Here is a 24,746-nt window from a genome sequence, read left to right as displayed (position 1 = left end):
CAGTCCTCAGTGATATAATCACTGCAAAGAACAAAACTTGAGGTCGGCATCCATCTGTCTCCTTCTCTGCACTTGCTTCATCCGTTGTTGTCTTAAACCTCCATCTTTTGGAAAAGAAAAGAAACTTACAGTATGACTCTTATACGATGAACAACCAGCAGCAACACAACATTTTGGCTGATTACTATTTGGGTGAAAAATCTACTGAACCAAGTCCACCATCTACCTACACAAGCGTTTGTTTCCTCTGCTTTAGCTGAGAGGGTTCAACCCCGTGACGTCACTTCCAGAAATGAGGCTGAGCTGAGAGCAAGCTCGTCATGGCTGGCGCCATTGACTATCAATGTCATTTTTGCTGATTTACTGTTGGCTTTAAAAAATGGAACAATGTAGAACATAATTGCAAACAATGTGTAACATATTTAAGCAAAGTTGACATTACCGACATTACCCACCACCGACAGGGCCCACCGCTTTTTTTGCTGATATGGGCCCGATATCCAATATCGATGTCGGATCGGAACATCCTTGTCATGTGTGAAAACATGCACCCCTACTGTGCTATGGTTTGTCTGGCAAATAAAGTTTGACATCCGTAAGACGTGTAATTTCTCACACAGCTCAACATGCACTCTACAAAAACACCAAGCGTATCTTTAGTGGGGCCCGATGATTCCCACGTGAGCGGAATGGCGAAACTGTCCAACGAAAAGGGAATCTACTGTTAGAAATGGCATCATAAGAATGAAACGCTGCCATCGTTTGTGTAGGACTCAATCGTGGCGAAATCTCTTCCCAAACACGAGCACACCCCCTCTCGAGCTACCGCCTAAAACACCTGCGTAAGCTGGCAAAAAAACCTGCAAAGCTCATGTCTTCCGACACGAGAGTCATTTACTGTTAACCTCGCAGAAAGTGAAATAGTGTGGATGGAATGATGTCCTTGTGGGGAAGCATTCCATCGTGGCGGGATCTCATCACAAACGCCAACTCTTGGGAAGTCCTCTTTGGGAGCGTGAATGGAAGCTAGCGGGATTAGCTTAGTTTAGCAGAGCGTGTGTGCATGTGCGTGTACGTATACGTGTGTGTGTGTTTACATCGTACTGCTTTAATGTAAGCCAGCGTTCTACAATGCCCGCTGACGATGTGCAGGCTCTGAGGCACATTTATTCTTGCACCCGACTCGTCATATTTTCTCAACGCACACAACACACTACTGCCTTTCAAAATAAGAGGACTCATTTCTGCATCTTATCTAATTGTGTAACCAAAACAAGGGTAATATGATATGATATGATATAATGCGGCGCGCCTTTTGTGTGCACCGAGTTCCAAAATCTGTAAGTGTTGCTGTGTGACTTTTATGAGCGCTCCCCTCGACTGACTGGGAGCCTCTTATATACAATAGAGAAAAGGTGGACGTGACTGAGGACGCTAAAGGCACGCCCCAGTAGTTATATAGGTATATTTTATGAAACGGTGCCATCTATCCATCTGGGCAAGGACTAATCAACTTTTTTTCCTTGCTAGATTAAAACTCTTCTCTTTAATATTTTGACTTTTGATAGATTTTTCCGTTCATGCTGTGTTTTTTTTTCTTTCTTTTTTTTTTTTAAGTTTCCTTGTTAAATTACATTTTTAGACTGCAGCGGGCCGATAAACTCACAGCTGCGGGCCGCAAATGGCCCCCGGGCTGTACTTTGGACACCCCTGCTTTAGGGTGTTTAGATGAATCACCATGCCATTTGGTGCATACCTTTCAGTCACATTTGACCATTGGTTGGAAAAACATCTTTGCAGGGGTGGGACTTAGCCACCAATTAGCCAGAAGTTAGTGAGCTTTTGTCCAATTCAGGGGCTGGCAACCCTCAACTTCCTTGTTGTGTCGATTTTTCCTTTCTTAACACCCAAATGAGTGACATGTGCATTCGGTAGGTTGTAGCTTGTGAATGCCTCCTGGCTGAATCCTGACTGGACTTTGCATGAGCAGGGGAAATAATCAAAGCTGACCAGGCAGTTTCTCAGCAATAAAGGTGATGTCAGAGGCGGGACAGCCGTACACTCTCTCCTCCCACAGCTCCCATTGCTCAGACGCACCAGGGCTTTTGTGTAAAAGAAGATCCAGATCCTATCTCCTGAGCCAGAACAATCTGTGTCGGCTTCCAAGTGTGTTCCAGGTAGTGTGGAAAGGGCTTCAGGCTTGGCAGGATGCTATCTTTACACACACTGATAGCTATTGCCAGCTGTTTGTGTTCCCTTCCACGCTGTGGAAGAAAAAGGCCTGTTTGAAGCCACAAGCTGTAACTGTACAGTATATTTAACTTGTGATGCTAGGAAATCATAGCAGGACTAAAAGTGGTGTTCTCTCATTGGGATGTTGGGAGTCCTGCTTTGGTCTGTTTGATGTCATCGTGCTTTGCTTATTCTTTAATAAGATAAGATGAATGGCGATGAATTGCAAAGTCCCTATTGGCCAAGAAAATAAACTCAATCCCAAAAAACATTTCCACTGCATTTCAGCCCTGCCACAAAAGGAGCAGCTGACATCATGTTAGTGAGTGTCATTCTCATGAACATACTGTGTAGGTGAAGTTGTTGACAAGGACAAAGACAGGACATGACTCTGTCATCCTGGACGCTTCATAAAGGAGGGTGGTGTTTGAAATCTTTTTTTTTTTCCTCTGTTAACCATCCATGGTAACCAGCAAGGAAACGTGTGCAGTCATCATTGCTGAGCACAAAACAGGCAAGGATATTGCTGGTAGTAGGATGGCACCGAAACCAACCATTCATCAGATCATTAAGAACTTCAAGGAGAGGTTCAGCTGTTGTGAAGAAGACTTCAGGTTGCCCAAGAAAGTCCAGCAAGTGTTTGGACTGTCTCGGAAAGTTGTTATAGCAGCGGGGCACCAACAGTGCAGCCCTTGCTCAGGAATGGTAGCGGGCAGGCATGTGTGCATCTGCATGGTAAGTGAGTGAAAATGGCCTCAAGAAGGGCAGCAAAAAAGCCACTCTGCTCAGGAAAAACATCAGGGACAGACTGGTATTCTGCAAAAGATAAAAGTATGGACCCTTGAAGACTTGGGTAAAACCATTTTCTTTTATGAATCCTTTTTTTGATGGTTTGGGACATCCAGACAGCCATCAGGTCTGTGTCATGCCAACAGTAAAGCATCCTGAAATCATTCATGTGCTTTTCAGCTCCCCAAACTTAATCCCTTTGAGGAGTTGTGGTCAATCCTCATGAGGATGGACACTCCTCATTGAAGCATTGACACGTCAGGATGTGGCCCTGGAGTGCATTGACAGCATGCCACGGTGAATTGAAAAAGAAGGGTCAACGCTGCACATATTGACTCTTTACATAAACTTCATGTGACGTAACTGAAAGCCTTCGACACGTATGAAATGCTTTTGATTACCGTAAATTCCGATGTGTAAGCCGCACCAGTGTATAAGCCACGGCCACAAAATTTAGAGGAAAAAACAGATTTGTGCATACAGTATATACGCCGCACCTGTCCGCGTCATAAAATGGCATATTGTGGCGTGCTCGAGTCCAGTAGGACCAAGCAGCTTTTTATTTGACAGGAGCCAATCAGGAGCTATGAGAAAACTCATAACAAGCTTATCAACCCATTGGAAATTGCAGGAGGTCATTACAGAATATAACAGTCTGACTCTCACTGTCAAACACTAAACTCATTACACAGCAACTTAACACTGAAAAGGTATACCCAATAAATATACAAACATGTACCAATCAAGTTTAACATGGGTAAGAAATATTTTAAATTTTTCTCGTAATACATTTTGTTTGAACGAAGCATTTCATTAGAGGACAAGCAGCATAGAAAATGGATGGATGGAATGGCAATGCTGCCCCTGTCCACCAGAGGGACCAGAGGAGCCCAGAGCCCAGACGGAGGCTGACGTTATTGCAGCGCCTCAATCAATGCGTTGCTCCACCGACCCATACAATCAAGTCTAAATCTTAAGGAGGTTCTAAGTGGAGCTTGGAAATGCAAAAAGAAGAAATGGGAGTGAGACAAACAAGAAGCTTTCAAGTGAAATAGACTGTTGATCAGAAGTGGAAGAGCACAGCCTTTAAAAGCAAAATATTGGTCAAAATGTGGATTGAATGTGATTTAGTGTCGTCTTGATGGCAAAGGCAAAAAAGATTTCTGTCTGTGATTGTTAAGCTGCATTAGCGAGGCTTCGCTCTTGCAGCGCAGCATTGCTGCTGAGGTTGGACGTAGGAAGACAGAGAGTTTGAAGAAACTTCTGAAAAACATCCTGAGGCTCATGGAACAAAAAGGTCAAGTGGTGGACCCCAAAAAATGAGCCGGGGGATCCCATTGGCTGTCCGCCAAGACATGGGACCATCCTCAGCCCAAATGAAGGTTGTTACTGGTGCCGAGTGCAGTCCAATAACCATCAGACGCCATCTGGCAGAGAAGAAACAACATCTTCAAAGGCCTGGTCTCCTTCAAGGTTGGTCTCCTTCAAGGTTTGGAATTAGCAGGAGAGCACCAAACATGGGACATTGTATTGTATTGTACTTTATTTATCCCACAGCAGGGAAATTCACTTGTTACAGCAGCAAGCAAGATACGCAAGTAAAGAATACATAGTGACACATGGTTCAAGTGGTGCAGGTGTTGTAGAGCCTGACAGCGGTCGGTATGAAGGACTTGCGGAACCTCTCCTTTTTACACCGTGGGTGTAACAGTCTGCTGCTGAAGGAGCTGCTAAGGGAACCCACAGTGTAATGTAGCAGGTGAGAGGTGTTGTCCATGATGGATGTCAGCTTAGCCAACATCCTTCTCTCCCTCACTTCCTCCACGGAGTCCAGAGGACCGTCCAGGACAGAGCTGGCTCTCCTAATCAGTCTATTGATCCTGCTCCTGTCCCTGTCCGTGCTGCCCCCTCTCCAGCAGCCCACAGCATAGAAGATGGCTGAGGCCACCACAGAGTCATAAAAGGTCCGTAAAAGAGTCCTGCACACACCAAAGGACCTCAGTCTCCTCAGCAGGTGGAGGCGACTCTGTCCCTTCTTGTAGAGGGTGTGGGTGTTGACGGACCAGTCCAGTTTGTTGTTAAGGTGAACACCCAGGAATTTGTAGCTGTCTACCAACTCTATGTCCGCTCCCTGGATGTTCACCGGTGTGAAATGGGATGTTTTCCTCTGGAAGTTAATGATCATCTCCTTTGTCTTGCTGGTGTTGAGTTGTAGCTGGTTAAGCTCACTCCAGCTGACAAAGTCCCTGATGACCATCCTGTATTCCAGATCATTCCCCTCTGAAACACAACCAACGATGGCTGTGTTGTCGGAGAACTTCTGGATGTGACACTGTGTGGAGTTGTGTGTGAAGTCCGAGGTGTAGAGGGTGAAGAGGAAAGGGGAGAGCACCGTACCCTGAGGGGCACCTGTGCTGCAGAGTACCATGTCAGACACACAGTGACGGAGCCTCACATACTGTGGTCTGTTGTTGAGGTAGTCTATAACCCATGCAGTCAGGTGTTGAAAGGTGGAAGAAAGCTTTATTCTCCCTTGACGGTCCAGATGGCTTCCAACATTAATGGCATGACAAGGAGATCCCACCTGAGATATTTTCCACCTTCATGATGCTTCAATGGAACAATAGCGCTTCAGGTCGCGCAGGGGCGTCAAATGGCAGATGTGGCAGGGGGCATCCCTCACAAGACTGAACGCCCTGCTCTTGTGGACCATCCTGCGTGTTCCCCTCATCTAAATCCAATGGAGAACATTTGGGGATGGATTTACAAAAATGGACATGAGTTCCAGACAGTCAATCCTTTCTCTGTTGTGTTCGTGTTGTGTTTTTTGACAGAACACGGAATGTTAAAGTGTGGACTTTATTCTTTCTGACTCCCGTCGACTTGAGTGGTGATCGTGTATCCGAGTGGACTTTTGCTCTAGAGGTCAGATAACAAAATGCTTGAGTTTGTTTGTTTGTTTGACAGTGCAATTAGAAAGAGGCGTCAGTGTGGGGTTGTTGGTGCTGAGCATTCGTATATTTTGACAATATTGGAGTGTGCAGGTGTGCCTAATATTTTCAATGGCAACATTTTAGGTCTACTACATCCCATTTCCAACAACACATGACTGATTTAGAAGTCATAGTCTGCAGTGATTGCAGGGATGGTTGAATGCGGAATTGCACAGCTGGGATTTCTGGCCAAACTGGTTTGTGTGGTTTGAGGGTGAAGACGATGAAGAGCTGTAATAAAAATACCAACCCGCTGAGAAATGTTTATGTTCTCTGATGCCTTTTGGAAAGTTTCTGCATGGGTGTCATGCATGGGTGGGCAAACTTTTTGACTCGCGGGCCGCATTGAGTTAACAAAATTGGCCGGGGGGGACTATGATACATGCACTATATTTTACAGTTAAAATTATAACAGTCCACCTGGAATTATAGTGTCATACAGTCTTATATATGTATGTGCTTGTGTCCCTTTTTTCAGGAGCACTTTAAATATCAGATCATATCAAATAACAAAATTTAATTTTACAGGTTTTTTATACTGAATAAGACACCCAGAATGTGCATGAATAAAGGGTGTGATATACAATATGAACTACTGTATGAACGCTAAAACAGAAACTATCAAAGAGTACCGTATGTGAATGTCTGTCCTTTTTTACTTCCCAGACAGTGCAGTGGGTAGGTTAAGTTGTGTGACAAGTATTTTTTACTTGTTTGTTTGGCACCGTGGGTGAGGTGGTTGTCTGGATCGCTGCATGTGAAAAGCTACTTAAACCATCAAAAGAGGAAAACATCTCACTTTACACCGGTGAACATCCAGGGAGCGGACATAGAGTTGGTAGACAGCTACAAATTCCTGGGTGTTCACCTTAACAACAAGCTGGACTGGTCCGTCAACACCCACGCCCTCTACAAGAAGGGCCAGAGTCGCCTTCACCTGCTGAGGAGACTGAGGTCCTTTGGTGTGTGCAGGACTCTTTTACGGACCTTTTATGACTCTGTGGTGGCCTCAGCCATCTTCTATGCTGTGGGCTGCTGGAGAGGGGGCAGCACGGACAGGGACAGGAGCAGGCTAAATAGACTGATCAGGCGAGCTAGCTCTGTCCTGGACGGTCCTCTGGACTCCGTGGAGGAAGTGGGGGAGAGAAGGTTGTTGGCTAAGCTGACATCCATCATGAACAACACCTCTCACCCGCTACATGACACTGTTGTTTCCCTGAGGAGCTCCTTCAGCACCAGACTGTTACACCCACGGTGTAAGAAGGAGAGGTTCCGCAGGTCCTTCATACCGACCGCTGTCAGGCTCTACAACACCTGCACCACCTGAACCATGTTGTAGACACTATGCTTTCTTTACACTGTTCTCTTTACTTGTCTTGCTGCTGTAACAAGTAAATTTCCCCGCTGTGGGATAAATAAAGTACATACATACATACAAAAGGTTGTCTCAGATGGACTCTGACTACTAGCAAGTCACGTTGCCAGCTTGAATCTTGATTGAATTACATTGGAAGCAACTGGCGGGCTGCATTCGAACGCTTGAGGGGCCGGATGTGGCCCCCGGGCCATAGTTTGCCCACACCTGGTGTAATGTAATGCTGCCCTCTTTCGACTTTCTACAGTACGTCCCCTCCTATGTTTATATATATGATATTTATCTCAGTGCCTGAAAGGCCTGGGTGATGGCGGTGGAGGGCACGGTGGGAGTGAAAATAACTTTTCCCACAGGTTGTGCACATATGTATACACATATGTATGCTTTCATGTAAAGACACCACAACACGTTGTTGTAGGTCTTTTTAGGTGAGTCGTCCCAGCACTTTGATGTGGCGCAATGCACTTTAAAGGCCATGTTGTTATACCGCATTTGCACAGTGAAATAAGAAAAAGTATGGAGTATCTTGCTAGCCATACCTTTCTGATGTAAACGTTTACTTATTAGGTCCAGAGATGCGAGATACTGACTTTCTGACAGATATACCCATACCGATACTGGCAAACCTCAAAGTAATGTCAGGTGACATCTTATGTAATGAGTGAACACATGATGCCAAGCCTGTCACGATAACAAATGTGCAACAAGTTATTGTAGATAATCGATATTATTGACAACCTTTTTCATTAATTATATGGCAAAATAATGGGTACATGGTATCAAAAGCAATAAACTTCCATTTCTCAAGCCTATTTAAATTGTAATTGGAATGTGAAGAGTTTTTAAAAATAAACACTATAAATTAAATAAACAAAAAAAATACAAAAAAGGCTCAATGAAAATAAAATGGACTCTCTTAGCGAAAATCGCACTTCAATAAAAAATCACAATCATAACCCAAAACAATAAAAAAATAGACCCTGTCTCTCATAATAAAGAAAACACTCCAATAAAAGTCACACACACATGCAGTCATGTAGTCGGGTGTCATATTTGAGCTGGACCACATATCTGTGGTGGTGGAGGAAAATGCAATGTTTCTGATGTCTTCTTTCACTGTTATACAGTTGAGGAATTGCTGTTTGTGACTTTTGCATGTGTACGTTCTCCCAGGCATTTCCAACATATCTAACATTTCCCCAAAGGTTGGCTTTTCAACCGTATTGCAAGGTTGCATCTTTTACAATGTTTTGTTATATATATACTTTGCCGATCAATCACCTCAGTAAGCATTGACTGCTGGGACGAAGGCTCTGCTGCACCTCTGCACCGGGGCTGTGGCATTCGGTTTAGAATCCACGGCTTTTGTGCCTTCATTCATATTTTCATTTGCTTGCTAACTGCTAGTGTTGTCTGTGTATCCACTCACTAGTAGCCCCGGCTCCATGTACTGGGACAAATAGGTTGAATCACTCTCTTCGTTCATTCCACGATAGAGCCAACGTGCACAGACACATGCAGAGTGAACCCTCCTGTCATCCAGCCTGCGTGGCACAGAGAGACCAGGAAAACAAACAGAGTGAGGGAACACTGCCCCTGTCTCTGTCTCTCTCTCTCTCCTCTCTCTCTCTCTCCCTCGCTCCCTTCCTTCCTTCCTTCACATCCATTCACAAACCACAATGTGGACATACTGATCTAGCAAGCTTGTTGCTGCATGGAGCGTGTCATCACTCGCGCATCGATATCATTGTTGGCAAAAAAACTGATACATTTTTGACCGATCATATCAGTCGGCCGGTATTATTGGAAAAATGTTCTTAACACTCAATGTGTAATGTAAAGCCATGGTCTATGAACAATATCATGTCTTTTACAGTGACAAAGTAACAATAATTGGGTTGATGTGTATGTATTATATGTAAATGCAGGTGACAAAGTAACAATAATTGGTTGATGTGTATGTATTATATGTAAATGCAGGTGACAAAGTAAAACAATACTTGGGTTGATGTGTATGTATTATATGTAAATGCAGGTGACAAAGTAAAACAATAATTGGGTTGATGTGTATGTATTATATGTAAATGCAGGTGACAAAGTAAAACAATAATTGGGTTGATGTGTATGTATTATATGTAAATGCAGGTGACAAAGTAAAACAATAATTGGGTTGTTGTATACGTATTACATGTAAATGCAGGTGACAAAGCCTGAAAAGTGCTTGAATTTGCTTGTTGTGTTGTTGTAGAAATGCCCCAAAGTAGTATGGAGAGTCCCAGCAGGCAGCGGCCTCATGAGGGCTGGCAGCCGCCGTGGATCACCCGCGTGGCCGGTAGTCCCGCCTCCTCGGGGGCGGAGTCAGACACTGAGTGCAGCGGCACAGAGAGCGAGAGGGTGAGTGATATGAAGACACACGACGAGCTGTAATTCTTGATTTTCTCTCATGCCATTCCCTCCAATGGTGGCAGTGAGAGCAAGCTGGTGTCTGACTCCCGTCTTACTCGTTCCGTGATGATGGTTGTGTGTGTTCTCCATCAGTCCTGCGTGAAGGAGACAAATGTGGACTCAATCAGGCTCCTGCCGTTGCCCTCCAAGCTTCAGCAGAGAATAGCAGAGCTTGACCAGCAGAAGGAAGAACTGAAGATTGAAGTGAGAAAAGAAAAAACAAAAAAATGGCATTAACAGCTGTGGCTCTGATGGGTTTTTTTTATACTCAACACCACTAGATGGCAGTCGCTGCATTTCAAATTTCATGAGTATCGTGGTCACCGGCCAACAGCTTTATCTACCTCTGCATGCGCTTTAAGATGTTAGCATGGCTACTGTGAAAGCCATGCGTGCTAATGCTCCTTCTGTCTATTACAACATTGGTTCTGTTGTGCAGTATTCTTGTTCACGGATGACCACGTCTGCTCTCAGCTGCAGCTGGAGATCGCCCTGCTGCAAGGGGAGCTACAGACAGAGAAGACACAGCTCCTCAAACACAAGCAGAAGCTGCAAGAACTGCAACAAACAGCCCGGCTGAGACTTGTAGACGGGCAGAGAGTAAGGCTCAATCCCACTTCTACCCCTTAGGCCATCCCCTTAGCCCTTAAAACTTGGGGCCAAGGGGAAGATGCACCAAGGCCACTTGATTCTTACTTCATCATCACTCTTCACCGCTTGCTGGCTGTCACATGAACCAAATGTTTCCTAGCATAAAGTCAGCCTTTTTGAATAAATTTTTACAAACTGTGCCATGTACTAATAAATAACAGCTTGCAAGCAGCACTGTAACAACATGGATACAAATAGGAAATGAAATGGAGATAACAATATCACAAACTTCATCAACAAATGCGTAAACCTTCTCAGGCATCATTTCAAGTTTAAAGACCTCCCTGTTTTGGCTTCGCTCTCCTCCTGTCATTGATTTCCTGCCTTACATTGTTTTGTAAGATATTACAGAATGGTATTTTGTTGCATTTGTCTTTTCCATACTGGGATTGTAGCTTTTGGATGGTCCTGGAGTGATGTGTGGTGTTGCAGAGGGCCGACTTCACTGCAGGAATGACACACATGCCTCATGGATGGGCTACAGCTATGAAATCATTGGAAATACCATCATATAGTAATAGTAATAGTAGTATAGTAAGAGTGTGCTGATAACAAATATACAGTAGAGTGATGGTAAAAAATAGATGGGATGTTGACTTCCAAAAGTTGAATAAACTCGGACATATGGCATTGTGGTTCACATCTTTTACAGTATTTAGCTGACTTGCTGGCCATCCATACTGTCTGCTGAACATATCTCCTATAACTCGCAGCCAACAGACTTCACTACGACTTCACTAGGTCGTTACATGAGTGGTGACATACAGTAAACGGCAACGTCGAAGGACCTGCCACACTTGGTTTCCAGGGCAGTACAGACCCTTTCCAAAAAATTAGAATGTCATGGAAAAGTTGTTTAATTTCCATAATTCCATTCAAAAAGTTAAGTTTCATAGATTATAGATTCAGGGCCCATAATTTAAACGATTTTAATTATTTTATTTGTTTATTTTTACATAATTTTGGCTTCCAGCTCATTAAACCCACGAAAACAGGAATTCAAAAAATTTGAATACTGTGAAGAAATCAGCCCAAATTTTGCAGGGCATGAAAGTTTTAAACTGAGTGTCACACACGAATCATCTACTAAACTCAGATCACCTGCTCAGGCTTCCCCAGGTGTCATTAAATTGCTTCAGTTTGGTTCAGTTGTCTCATTTCAGTTCAATATGGGGAAGACTGCAGACATGACAACTGGCCAGAAGACCATCATTGATACCCTCCATAGGATGGGTAAGCCACAAAAGTTTAGAGCTAAGGAGGCTGGTTGTTCACAGAGTGCTGTGTCCAAGCATATCAATGGAAAGTCTAGAGGAAGGGCAAAATGTGGCAGGAGAAGATGCACCAGCAAAAATTCCTGGGTGTTCACCTTAACAACAAGCTGGACTGGTCCGTCAACACCCACGCCCTCTACAAGAAGGGCCAGAGTCGCCTTCACCTGCTGAGGAGACTGAGGTCCTTTGGTGTGTGCAGGACTCTTTTACGGACCTTTTATGACTCTGTGGTGGCCTCAGCCATCTTCTATGCTGTGGGCTGCTGGAGAGGGGGCAGCACGGACAGGGACAGGAGCAGGATAAATAGACTGATCAGGCGAGCTAGCTCTGTCCTGGACGGTCCTCTGGACTCCGTGGAGGAAGTGGGGGAGAGAAGGATGTTGGCTAAGCTGACATCCATCATGAACAACACCTCTCACCCGCTACATGACACTGTTGTTTCCCTGAGCAGCTCCTTCAGCACCAGACTGTTACACCCACGGTGTAAGAAGGAGAGGTTCCGCAGGTCCTTCATACCGACCGCTGTCAGGCTCTACAACACCTGCACCACCTGAACCATGTTGTAGACACTATGCTTTCTTTACACTGTTCTCTTTACTTGTCTTGCTGCTGTAACAAGTAAATTTCCCCGCTGTGGGATAAATAAAGTACATACAATACAAAAGAGATGACCGTGGGCTTTGATGTGATCCTAATTTCTTTCTTTTTTTCCTGCAAAAACTGAGAAGTAAATGGTGATTTCTTCACAGTATTCTAATTTTTTGAATTCATGTTTTTGTGGGTTTTATGAGCGGGAAGCCCAAATTACGTAAAAATAAACAAACACTTGAAATCGTTTAAATTGTGGGCCCTGAATCTATAATCTATGAAAGTTTAACTTTTTGAATGGAATTGTGGAAATTAAACAACTTTTCCATGACATTCAAATTTTTTGGAAAGGGTCTGTACACCCTTTAGCACTTACCCCTTACCCCTCGTTTGAAGGAGAATTGGGGCACCACCTGGGGACAAGGGTTAAGGTGAGGGCTGAGGGGTAGGCTTGGGAAGAAACATCAGCACTTCCTGTAGATGTGATGCACATGTCCCAGTGTGAGCCATGACGCACTCACTAACGTAAACACAAGACTGCATCAGTGATGAGTGGATTGCCAACAAATTCATGTTCACACTGTGGAGGAGATAACCATCTTGCAAACCCCCCTCCCCCTGAAAAACAATTCTAGTCAGACTGGTTAATCACTCAGCTCAGTGTTCTGTTTCCCAGCAGGAGCGAGAGCGTCTGGAGGAGGAGAGGGTGCGGGTGGAGGAGCTGAGGAGGAAGTGTGAGGAATCCGAGAAGCTGATCCCAAGTCAGCCAGAGAGCAAGATGGAGCGCCTGAGGCTCCAGATGCAGCACGTGAGTGGACGCTGACACAACATGCCTGTTTGTTGTACAGTGGTTGCTTTGTCTGACCTTCTCATTCTTGGTTTGGTTTGGTTTGGTTTAGTTTATTTGAACATGAAGGTTACAATGGAATACATCTCATGAATCATTTTTTTTTTCACAGTTCCACATGTCCAAAAGGAGTATTTAATCCAACCCCCGATCTATTCTACATCTAGTACAGTACATGTTGTTCACTTCCTGCATTCCATGTCATGTTTTCTATGATAGTCAGAATAATACATAATAGATAACGGTAAGACCAAAAAAAATAAAAAATAATAATAAATAAATAAATATTTAAAATAACTGTGAATAAAGAACAAAAGTTTTTTTTTCCCTTAAAAAAACAAAACAAACAAAAATAATAACAAACCTGACAAACATCATTGTGATAATCAAGACTCTTCTGCCTTGTATTTAACAAACATCAACTGCTTTGTATTGTTTTTTTGAATTTGCTCATCTCTGTACATTGTTTGAGTTCCTTACTCAATCCGTTCCATAATTTAATTCCACATACAGAAATGCTGTGGGTTTTCAGCGTAGTTCTCACATATAAATTTTTAAAGTTTAATTTTCCTCTAAGATTATATTTCTCCTCCCTGATTGAGAAATACTGTATGAGGTTTTTGGGTAACGAGTTGTTATTAACTTTATACATTATTCTAGCGGTTTGAAAGTGTACTAACTCTGCAAATTTTAATATCTGCTATTTTAAAAATAAAGGCTTTGTATGTTCTCTATACTTGGCATTATGAATGATCATCACTAATATGTGTTATATTAAAAATAAAGGTTTGTATGTTGTCTATACTTGGTATTATAATTGATCCTCACCATCTTTTTTGCAGTACAGTGAGTGAGTGAAGATTGCTTTTGTAATTATTTCCCCATATCTCCACACAATACAGTAAATATGGTAATACTAAGGAACAGTACAGAGTGTGGAGTGATTTTTGGTCAAGAACATATTTTGCTTTATTCAATATAGAGATATTTCTCGCCACCTTTTGTTGTATATATTTAATATGAGATTTCCAACTCATTTTTTCATCTATTATAACCCCGAGGATTTTATATTCTTCCACTTTTTCAATGTCCACTCCATTAATTTGTATTTGGTCATACATCTCCCTTCTGCTATTTCCAAATAGCATTATTTTAGTTTTACTTAAGTTCAAGGATAATCTGTTCCTGTCAAACCATGATTTTAATATAACCATTTCATCCTTGACCTTTTTAATGAGTTCTTGTGTGCTTTCACCAGAACAAAAAGCAGTGGTATCATCCGCAAATAAGACCAATTTTAAGTCCTTTGTTACTTTACAAATGTCGTTGATATACAAATTAAACAGTTTTGGTCCCAGTAAGGACCCCTGGGGTACTCCACACATGGTGTATAAACTCCCAGATGTGTATTCTCCTAGCTTTACAAATTGTTTCCTCTTTGCTAGGCAGCTTTTAACCCAATTCAAAACTAATCCTCTAATTCCGTACCTTTCTAATTTTGAAATTAAGATATTGTGATGAGTTGTATGGAAGGCTTTTGTTAGATCCATGAATACAGCTGCTGCACATCTTCTGTTGTCTATAGCAGTAGTGATTTCCTCCGTGATTTCCATCAGTGCCATAGAAGTGAAATGTTGGCTCTGTATCAATATTGACTGCTAGCAAATAATTCATTCTTATTAATAAATTTGTCCAACCTATTATTAAAAAGCTTCTCCACAATTTTAGAGAATTGTGGTAACAAGGAAACTGGCCGATAATTTGTAAATTGGTGTTTGTCCCCTTTTTTGAAAATTGGAACGACCTTGGCTGTTTTCATTTTGCTTGGAAATATTCCAGTCTGAAATGATAAGTTACTAATCTATGTTAACGGGTCTGCAATCTCATTGATGACCCTTTTCATTGTTTCCATTTCGATTCCATGACAATCAGTTGATGTTTTAGCCATAAAAGTTTAACAATGTCAGTGATCTCCTTATTGGTTACAACAGTGAGAAACATGGAATTGAGATTAAACAATTTAACCACTTCATTCATGTCATTCCTGTTAGTTTCCAACCATGAAATAGTGGGGGTAGTCTGCTTTCTTAATGTTCTTTATAATACTATTTAAGATGCCCCAAGTTGCTCTCATGTTATTTTTGTTCTTATCAAGTACATGACTCTAATAATCCCTCTTACACACTCTCAAGATAGTTGTCAACTTATTCTTGTAAGTCTTATACTTTTGTTCTGCTTCTGTAGTTTGTTGAATGATGAATGTCCTGTATGATGTATTCTTCTTCTTACAGGCGTTTTTTAGTCCTTTTGTCATCCATGGCTGCTTGTTTTTCTTTTGCTTCTTGGACTTTTCTTGTTCTTATGGTAGAGCTCCATATAAGTACCTAGAAAGTTGTCATATGCTTCATCCACATCTTTTGCACTGTAGACCCTCTCCCAATCTTGTTCTTCTAGATCTTTCCTGAAGGCAAAGATGCTGTCCTCTGTACGCAGTCTTTGAAAAGTCTTTTTTGCCTCCACCTGTCTTTTCTTATAATGTTCATTGTAAATAGTGAACACTGGAAGATGATCACTGATGTCACTAATCAGCAGCACTAATCAGATGTCACTAATCATTTGACAAACGCACGAGTCTTGCACGATACTGTTCTATCGTGGACACTAACGTGCTGGGTGTGTGGTCCAAGATGGCTGAACAAACAAGCAATGCTGAGAGTGGTCCTTCTAGTAATGGCCAACATAATACACTCCATCAAAATCTTAAGAGCAGCTGAAAATTGACAAGAATGTACATTTTGCACTGTTGGATCCAAAGGAGGTTCTCAGTAGCACTTTAAAATGCAAGAAGAAGAAATGGGAGTGAGACAAAAAAAAAATTAAGCAATTTATTGCAAAGAAGCATTAAAGTGAAATAGGCTGTTCAATTTGGTGCCCATCAAGACACGGGACCATCCTTGCGCCAAATGAGGGTTGGTACTGGTGCCGAGTGCAGTCCGATAACCATCAGACGCCATCTGACAGAGAAGAAACAACATCTTCAAGGTTTGGAATTAGCAGGAGAGCACCAAACATGGGACATTGAAAGGTGGAAGAAAGTTCTATTCTCCCTTGACGGTCCTGATGGCTGTCAACGTTACTGGCATGACAAGGAGATCCCACCTGAGATGTTTTCCACCGTCATGATCCTTCAATGGAACAATGGAGCTTCAGGTCGCACAGGGGTGTCAAACAGCGGTTGTGGCAGGGGGCATCCCTCATGAATGAAGGCCCTGGTCTGTGTGGTGATGTCTGGCTTTTTCAGCAGGACAATGCTGCACTTCACAAAGAGGAATAAGGTCACTCTTTTGGACCATCTTGCATGTTCTCCTCATCTAGATTCAATGGAGAACGTTTGGAGATGGGTTTACAAAAATGGACATGAGTTCCAGACAGTGAAGACATGAGGAGTGTACATCAGGATCATTTACAAAGCAATTTTTTGGAATGATGCCAAACATTAAAAGCCACGTGATTTAAATGCTAGAACAAAGTAGTGACATGAGTGACCTGTGGCAGATTTAGCAGAAATTTTAATTGAAATATCTGAAAATCCCATTTGAACATGTTGAGCTGCTTCTATCTTTGTCAAGCGTGGCAGGTTGTAATTGGTGCATTTTGTTCCCCTGTTGTCTAAAAGGCTTGAAATGGAACACGCAGGTGTGTCATTGCAGTCATTTAGCTTCCTAGCCAATGTCTCCACTTTGCAGGCAGCAGAACAAGTGAAACTGGTCTGCTGCATGACTGCATGTGCTAATTTGTCCCAGCGCCCCCTTCACACATACACAGCACATCGCTTGTAAACGGGACAACACGCAAAGAGAACACGCCCTGTTTGCCAACTACAGTAGCTGTCGTCCCACTGTGTGCGAGTGTGTGTATGTTTGAACGTTTCATTGTTATTACAAAGGTGGGTTCAGAACCGGGTTTGTGGCATTGTGTCAGTAAAGGAGGTGTCACAAGTGTAAAGCGGCAAGACTGTACATGTTTTCATTTGCACTCACTCTTTTACTGTCAGCGCATCACTCTTTTACTGTCAGCGCATCAAGTGAATGACATCTGTTGTTTCTCACTGCCTTCATTTCATTCTACCTCCTACGCTAGCTAGCGCCTTCATTGTTCATCATTCACACTGCTGACCGTAATATCACTATACTACGGATACTCTAGAAACCACCTCAGTTGGCGCTGCTCCCCCACTGGCGATGGCAATGATCCGTTCCAGGGTCAAACTGCACGTGATGTCCAAATGAGCCATACCCTTACCTTAAACCACGGGTGTCCAAACACGGAAGACTGTGGAAGACCACGATATTGTTTATTCACATGGAAATAAAATTATATCACAAAAGATAATAAAACTTTTAACAAACACTTTTTAAAATTTCAGTTAATTATTAGTAAATGTAATTCATCTTAATTTAAATTTCTAAAAAGAAAAACTAAAAACTCAGATAAAGAGCATACATGAAAAGAGCCTACAGATCAACTTTGTCTAATGTGTGTATATTTGTATTTTTGTGTGTCACTAATCGTTTTCTGCGGGACATGTCTGAGACGGACCGCGCCGGACTTTAAACACCACTGCCTTACATAGGCTGTACCATCCTAAAGCCATCTTTTAACATTCCTAACACTTGAAAAATAGCTTTACTACAGTAAATACCACAATGTCAAAACACGGTAGAGTGGATCCCTTTTTTGTTTTTGTTTTTGTTTTTAGGGCCTGTGCATTATTTTTCCCCTCTGTTATGTTGGCTGGTTTGGGGTACTAAACGGGCACGAGCCGTGGGTCAAAAGTAGACATTTTTAGGGGCGTATCGTTTTTTTCAGCATTAGCTAGCAGTGCTGGAACGTAACCCTCACGAAAAGCAGGGCTGTACTGTAAAGCAGATTCAACTTTAATGACTGACGATAAACTCGGTTATAATAGACGAGGAGATGAACTGGAAATCTCACATTAAAATGTACAACAAAGTGTCAAAAAACACCTCAATACTGAATAAAGCTAAATTAGTTCTAGACCAAAAAGCACGACATACGCTCTACTGTTGACTGATATCACCATATCTAACTTATTGTGTGGACTTATGGGGTAATAACTACAAAAGTGCACTTCACTCACTAACTGCTACAAAAAGGTCACTTAGGATCATCCATAATGCTGCTTACAGAGAACACACAAACTCTTTATAAAATCACAATTATTAACATTTGCGGATCTAGTAAACTTTCAAACGGCTAAAATGATGCATAAAGAAAACAATAACCTTCTACTCAAAAATGTAAAACAATTCTTATCGAGAGGAGAAATATGATCTGAGGGGAAAATGTAAGCTAAAACACTTCAATGCACGGACAACACTGAAAACTTTCAGCATTTCAGCATTGTGGAACAGATTGAGATTCAAGAGAGTTTTATTGTCATGTGCATGGTAAAACAGCAGTTATACCATGCAATGAAAATCTTATTCTGTTCATTCTCCCAAGAAAAGAAAGAAAACACAAGAAAGAATAAGAACATAAGAAACATAAACACATAAACATATATACCAATAAATTAAGCAACAAAAACAGAAGAGACATTAATACAAATAAATAATACAAATAAATAAAGTGCTATGAGTGTGTGCTTGTGTTGCGTGTGGCGTGTGTGAGTGCTTCGTTGAGAAGCCTGATGGCCTGTGGGTAAAAGCCGTTTGCCAGCCTTGTGGTCCTGGACTTCAAACTCCTGTAGCGTCTGCCTGACGGTAGGAGTGTGAATAATGAGTGTTGTGGATGTGTACTGTCCTTGATGAGGTTGTGTGTTCTGCGTAGGACTCTAGTTTTATAAATGTCTTGCAGTGAGGGGAGGGTTGCCCCAACAATGTTCTGTGAGGTCTTGATCACCCGCTGGAGTGCCTTCCTATCACGTGTTGTACAGTTACCGTACCAAACAGTGATGGAGGCGGTAAGGACACTTTCGATAGTGCATCTATAGAAGTAACTCAGGATTGTGGTGGACATGCCAAATTTTCTCAGTCTTCTCAGGAAGTACAGTCTCCTTTGGGACTTCTTCATAATTTGTTGCGTGTTGTGAGACCAGGTGAGGTCCTCGTTGAAGTGTGTGCCAAGGAACTTGAAGGTTTTCACCCTCTCTACCTCAGGCTCATCAATAAACGGGTTTATGCGGCTCCTTTTCCCTTGTTCTTGGGTCGATGATCATCTCTTTAGTCTTATCTGTATTGAGAAGGAGATTGTTAGCACGACACCAAGCTATGAGGTCCGCCACCTCTCTTCTGTATGATGTTTCAACACCACCAGTGATCAGTCCGATGACTGTAGTGTCATCCGCAAATTTAATGATGCTGGTGTTGTTCTGGGAGGCCACGCAATCGTAGGTGAAGAGCGTGTAGAGGAGTGGACTCAGCACACACCCCTGTGGGGTCCCAGTGCTCACAATTCTTGAGCTGGATGTGCGATTGTGGACTCTGAACTCAAAAAATGCACAACAATGATCCATTTGAAGAAAAAGGACAAGCAGTTGATGTTCACAAAATACAAAGAAGAAGAGGTCTGAACTACTGTGTACATACAATACTACAGTGTATCTAACCACTACTAACTCTTCATTATGGAGAGTACATGATCTGTACTCACTCATCATCAACCTACCATTCTGTTAACCATCTTATCAGTTATTATCAAGTCTGTAGCTTCCTTTCAGTAAGTATAAACCTTGGCTATGATTGCACTACATTGTCATGTAGCTTACAAAGTACACCTGGAAGAACAAGAGGTGAATAAATGTATTGCAACTGATGAGGGGTAGGATTAAATAAGCTTGGCTTCTTCCTACTCCTTTTTGGACATGCAACATTGTGAATTGTACCATGTGATGTGCTACAGTTTGACTATCATAATAATAATATTTCTCCTTTAATAATAAAAAGTTGAATTTAAAAAGTGTTGAGTTGTGTTATCATTGACTAATATTCACATTTGTTGGGCTCCAAGTGAGAGAGCAGTCGTCAAACATGGTGTCGTCCCCCGCTGAGGAAGGATGGTCATCGATGAATTCAATAGTTTTTCGGGTTATTTGCTTTAGACTTTAGACTGTGACGCACATACGGGCGAATGTTGTCCAAGTTAGACTGAGGATCACCTTGTGAGCCTGGGAAACTCACCATACCGCGTCAAGTGTTGCCGTATTAAATGCAAGCTTTTTAACGCGCTACCCCGGCGAGATATCGATATCACACTCACAAAGGACAGGCAGCCGTGCTTGTTTAGGCTTTGGCACGCCTTCGCAGAGTGAAGGAAAGGAAAGCAGGCGGGAGGCGTTCGCTGTGAGCCACAGGTGATGGGCGTTGAAAGCCATTTATGGGCATATGCCGATCACATGCTTTTTCATATTGACCGGTGGCTGATGGATCCCTGCATATACACGTCCGTCATTCACTTGTAGCAACATTGTGTGTGGAATACGCCATCTACCTTGAATGAGGTTTTGTGGGAGTTTGGTCCAAGTACATGTTTTGGATGCAGCAAAATGCGTTTGTCGTATTTGTCATTTATGTGCATGCAATGCGTGTGTTCTTAACACAGGACAAAGAGGCCATGGAGGCAGCCGTTCGGGCCTTTGAGGACTGGGAGTTTCGGGTTCTGGAGCGAGAGAGCGGCGTGGACGAGGTAGGCGAGATGAGCAATGAAGAGAGAACAACGTTCTTGGCGAAGGAGATCTCCTGCCAGCATCACGCAGTCAATGCAGCGCAGGTAAAGGACACGATAGCGTAACAGTTTGTTTGTGTCATCTAATACTGTAAAGACAGTCATGTAAATGATTCTCCACGTAGAGGCCTGCCTGTGAAGTTCTGAAGAGAGGGAGTGTTCCACAATAACGGTCAGACTCAGCAGAACTCACTGCAGATGTCAGATACTGGACTTGCTTTTCCTTTCTTGCTTTCCGTTGCGGCTCGGTGGACGCGTTGAATCAAATCTCTTCCAACATCACACTTCAACGGTTATTCACTGAAGAAAAGCTCACTGGTCACACTTACAGCTCCCACACCTGTCCCACCACTGACTGATGGATAGCTAGCTGGCAAAGCTCCACACTCCACACAGGGTGGGCTCATCTAGCTAGCGGCAAGTCAGAGGCGGAAGTTGTTCCTTCTTGACATCATGAAACCTTCTCGAGAAGAGAAGGAGAGCATTTATTGCAAAGAAAAGAAGCAAGTGAAATAGGCTGTTGATCAGAAGTGGAAGAGCACAGCCTTTAAAAGGCAAAATGTTGGTCAAAATGTGGATTGAATGTGATTTAGTGTCTTGATGGCAAAGGCAAAAAAGCTTTCTGTCTTTGATTGTTGAGCTGCATTAGCGAGGCCTCTCTTTCACAGTGCACCATTGCTGCTGAGGTTGGAAGCAGTAAGACAGAGTTTGAAGGAACTTGAAAAACATCCTGAGGCTCATGGAACACAAAAGTCAAGTGCTGGACCTCAAAAAATGAGCTGGGGATCCCATTGGCTGTCCGTCAAGACATGGGACCATCCTCAGCCCAAATGAAGATTGTTACTGGTGCCGAGTGCAGTCCGATAACCATCAGTTGCCATCTGGCAGAGAAGAAACAACAAAGGCCTGGTCTCATTCAAGGTTTGGAGAGCACCAAACATGGAACATTGAAAGGTGGAAGAAAGTTTTATTCTCCCTTGACGCTCCTGATGGCTTCCAACGTTACTGGCATGACAAGGAGATCCCACCTGAGATGTTTTCCACCTTCATGATCCTTCAATGGAACAATGGAGCTCAGGTCATGCAGGGACATCAAACGGCAGATGTTGTAGGGGGCTGGTCTGTGTGGTGATGACTGGATTACTCTTATGGACCATCCTGCATGTTCCCCTCATCTAAGTCCAATGGAGAACATTTGGGGATGGATTTACAAAAATGGATATGAGTTCCAGACAACAGATGCCCTCAAAATGTTTATGTTACACTCCCATTTTTCTTTTTGCGTTTTTGAACTCTGCTTAGAGCTTCCTTAAGATCCAACAGTGCAAAATGTACATCAGTAAAGTCACTGGTGTGTAGTAAGGGAACTTTAAAGGCTTTTTGCAGGATCATGGAAAGACATACAATGAATTACAACCACAGAGCAAGATCCTCTTTCCTTTTTACAAGTAGAATTCTGCTATTGACTTTCTTCAGGAGCGAGTTGCGCTGTTGGAGAAGCAGCTGAAGGACATGGAAGGTGAGAAGGAGCGAGAGCTGGACGCCCTGATGAAGGAGAAGCGAGGCCTTATGCATTCTCCTCACACGGTGAGGACTAATTCTCCGCTGTTACTCATAAGCACTCAGACAGCAGCTTGTTCAAGCAATGATGTGTGGGAGGAATAGGCCAATCAGCAGAGAGACAGGGAGGGAGGGGGGAGGGAGGGAGGGTGAGAGAGCGAGCACAATGTGTCTGAAAGGGAGGAGGAGGAGGAAGAGGAGGGGGGGGAAGTACCACGACTCACCTCTCAACATTGTGAGCGTGCGGGGATGTGCGAGCGGCAGCAAGGACAGGACACGTCCAGCATTCTTTGTGGCGAGAGGTAAGCAAATGAGCTGGCGTTGACGGGCCGAGTCACACTTTATCAAAAGGACAGACAGCCGGAGAGCCGTGGTGTGCGTCACATGACAGGACAGCACTTTGGCGCTAGCACATGGCTGCTGATAGTTGTCTGTCTGTGTTTTGACAAGGCTTCCATTGTAAGGCTGTAGGAAACACGTTTGACTCCTTCACTCCTTCTAAACGCCCACATTCCCCTGCAGGCACGCTGATGGACGACTGCCTGTCATGTGTTTATACGTCAAATTGGACGTATTCTTGGCCTATATTAAGTATTTTCAAGCATAAAATGGATAAAATAACTAAAATACAAATAGAAGGCAGAAGAAACATTCTAATTGTGAACGTAGTATTCTACATTGACCACTAGGTGTCACCAGAACAGGCAGGTATTGTAGCTTTAAATAATCTCACGCAATAACATCATCATCATCATCATAATAACATGGGCTACTGTTGGGGCCATAAGCCCCAACAAGCTAAAACTCACTACGGTCCCCCAGTTTTATTTACGTCTTAAATGGCTTATTTACTCTTCCCATGTCTACTATGTTGGCTAATATGAGTGGAAAGACTTTTAAAGCTGCCATTAAAAGACACTGATGAGACAATAGCCACCACAGGACATACATTGTCCAGAAAAAAACAACAAGGAACTGCTAACGTGTGAGTCTGTTATCATACATGTCTTATTTTCTCTTATTATATTGCTATATTGGGTAATAGGAGTGTAAAGGTGACTGTAGGGGTGTTAATTCATGTCTAGAGGGCTCTAACGATGTTAAACAGTGTATTTAGAAGGTGGTAAACAGGTTTTCTATGTCTTATGTCTTATTTTCTCTTATGTCTACTATATTGGCTAATAGGAGTGTAAATGTGACTATAGGGGTGTTATTTCATGTCTAGAGGTCTCCAATGATGTTAAAAAGTGTATTTAGAAGGTGGTCAACAGGTTTTCCTTGCCATAACTGTAAAAAATTGCATTTAATAACATTGAATGCTACTTTGCAGAAATTCACTTATCACAGCTTGATGTGGAACCAATTGATGCGATAAACGAGGGATTAATGTACTCTGGCTTTCTTTTTCTTCTTTTTCAGCTGCCCTTAGTGTGTTAGTGCTGAAACATTCAGTAATCCTTGGTTATGGGGGTTACTTGGTTCCAGACCCGTGATAAGTGACTCTCTGCGAAGTAGGAGTCAATATTAATAAATGGAACATTTTTGTAGTTTGAGCATAGAAAACCTGTTTACAAGCTTCAAAATATGCTTTTTACCCTTGCTAGAGCCCTGTAGACATGGAATAACACCCCATAGTCACCTTTACTCTCCTATTGCGTAACACTTACGTGCAGGGGACGGGATCCCTGTACGGACATAACAGACAGCCGCCACTCATAGCATATAGGAAGCTAGAGTGCTAACTCGTTAGCCTCCAATTTATTTATTCTAAACTTAAGAAAGGCTTTCAAATGGAAGAAGGACAAATTAAGACGCCAAAACCTTGCCACTAATTACCACAATAATGCTTGGCCTACTTGCTGTTTTTTTTTTTTTTTTTCAAAACGCAAGATAAACTTGTAAATGTGTTGCCCCGCAGGTCGTCCCAGAGAACAAGGCATTCGCTGACTGGTCAGACTTGACCAGCTGCGCCCCCGGTGTGATGTCCCGTTTGTCGTTTGCCATTCACAAGCCGCCTCAGGTGTGCAGCTGCTTCCGACACGCACTTTGGATGGACTGTTTTTACCGGCGCTAGGCATTGACTGAATGTTGCCTCCATGTAGGACCCGTGCAAGGACTCTGCCGGTCTGGCGCGGAGGCGCAGCTCTCATCGCAGCAGCAAACTGAAGGACAGGCCGCTGTCGGTCCAGGGTGAGCTGTCACCCGCCCTCGCTTCCACATCACAATGGCCGCTCTCTTTGCATGCC

The 24,746-nt window shown here is 42.9% G+C and overlaps 1 protein-coding gene across 8 annotated transcripts in view; it reads left to right on the top strand.

The window, feature by feature from the left end:
- The window catches only part of LOC129184780 (pleckstrin homology-like domain family B member 2), a 40,161-nt gene that overhangs the window by 7,456 nt on the left and 7,959 nt on the right, over positions 1 to 24,746 (top strand). For 4 of the 8 annotated variants that reach the window (XM_054781079.1, XM_054781074.1, XM_054781075.1 and 1 more), the window contains 9 exons: positions 8,886 to 8,968; positions 9,638 to 9,783; positions 9,928 to 10,038; positions 10,309 to 10,434; positions 13,024 to 13,155; positions 20,818 to 20,985; positions 22,417 to 22,527; positions 24,419 to 24,520; positions 24,603 to 24,690. In XM_054781079.1, coding sequence (XP_054637054.1) covers positions 8,905 to 8,968; positions 9,638 to 9,783; positions 9,928 to 10,038; positions 10,309 to 10,434; positions 13,024 to 13,155; positions 20,818 to 20,985; positions 22,417 to 22,527; positions 24,419 to 24,520; positions 24,603 to 24,690 — 1,048 coding nt within the window. In that variant the 5' untranslated portion in view covers positions 8,886 to 8,904. The remainder of the gene's footprint in view (positions 1 to 8,885; positions 8,969 to 9,637; positions 9,784 to 9,927; positions 10,039 to 10,308; positions 10,435 to 13,023; positions 13,156 to 20,817; positions 20,986 to 22,416; positions 22,528 to 24,418; positions 24,521 to 24,602; positions 24,691 to 24,746) is intronic. The other 4 variants (XM_054781080.1, XM_054781082.1, XM_054781081.1 and 1 more) reach the window with 2 other exon arrangements.

This window comes from Dunckerocampus dactyliophorus, chromosome 7 (assembly GCF_027744805.1).
Source record: "Dunckerocampus dactyliophorus isolate RoL2022-P2 chromosome 7, RoL_Ddac_1.1, whole genome shotgun sequence".
NCBI classification, from domain to species: Eukaryota; Metazoa; Chordata; class Actinopteri; order Syngnathiformes; family Syngnathidae; genus Dunckerocampus; species Dunckerocampus dactyliophorus.
The sequence above is the reverse complement of the archived record's forward strand: the minus strand, read 5'-3'. Positions and strand labels throughout refer to the sequence as shown.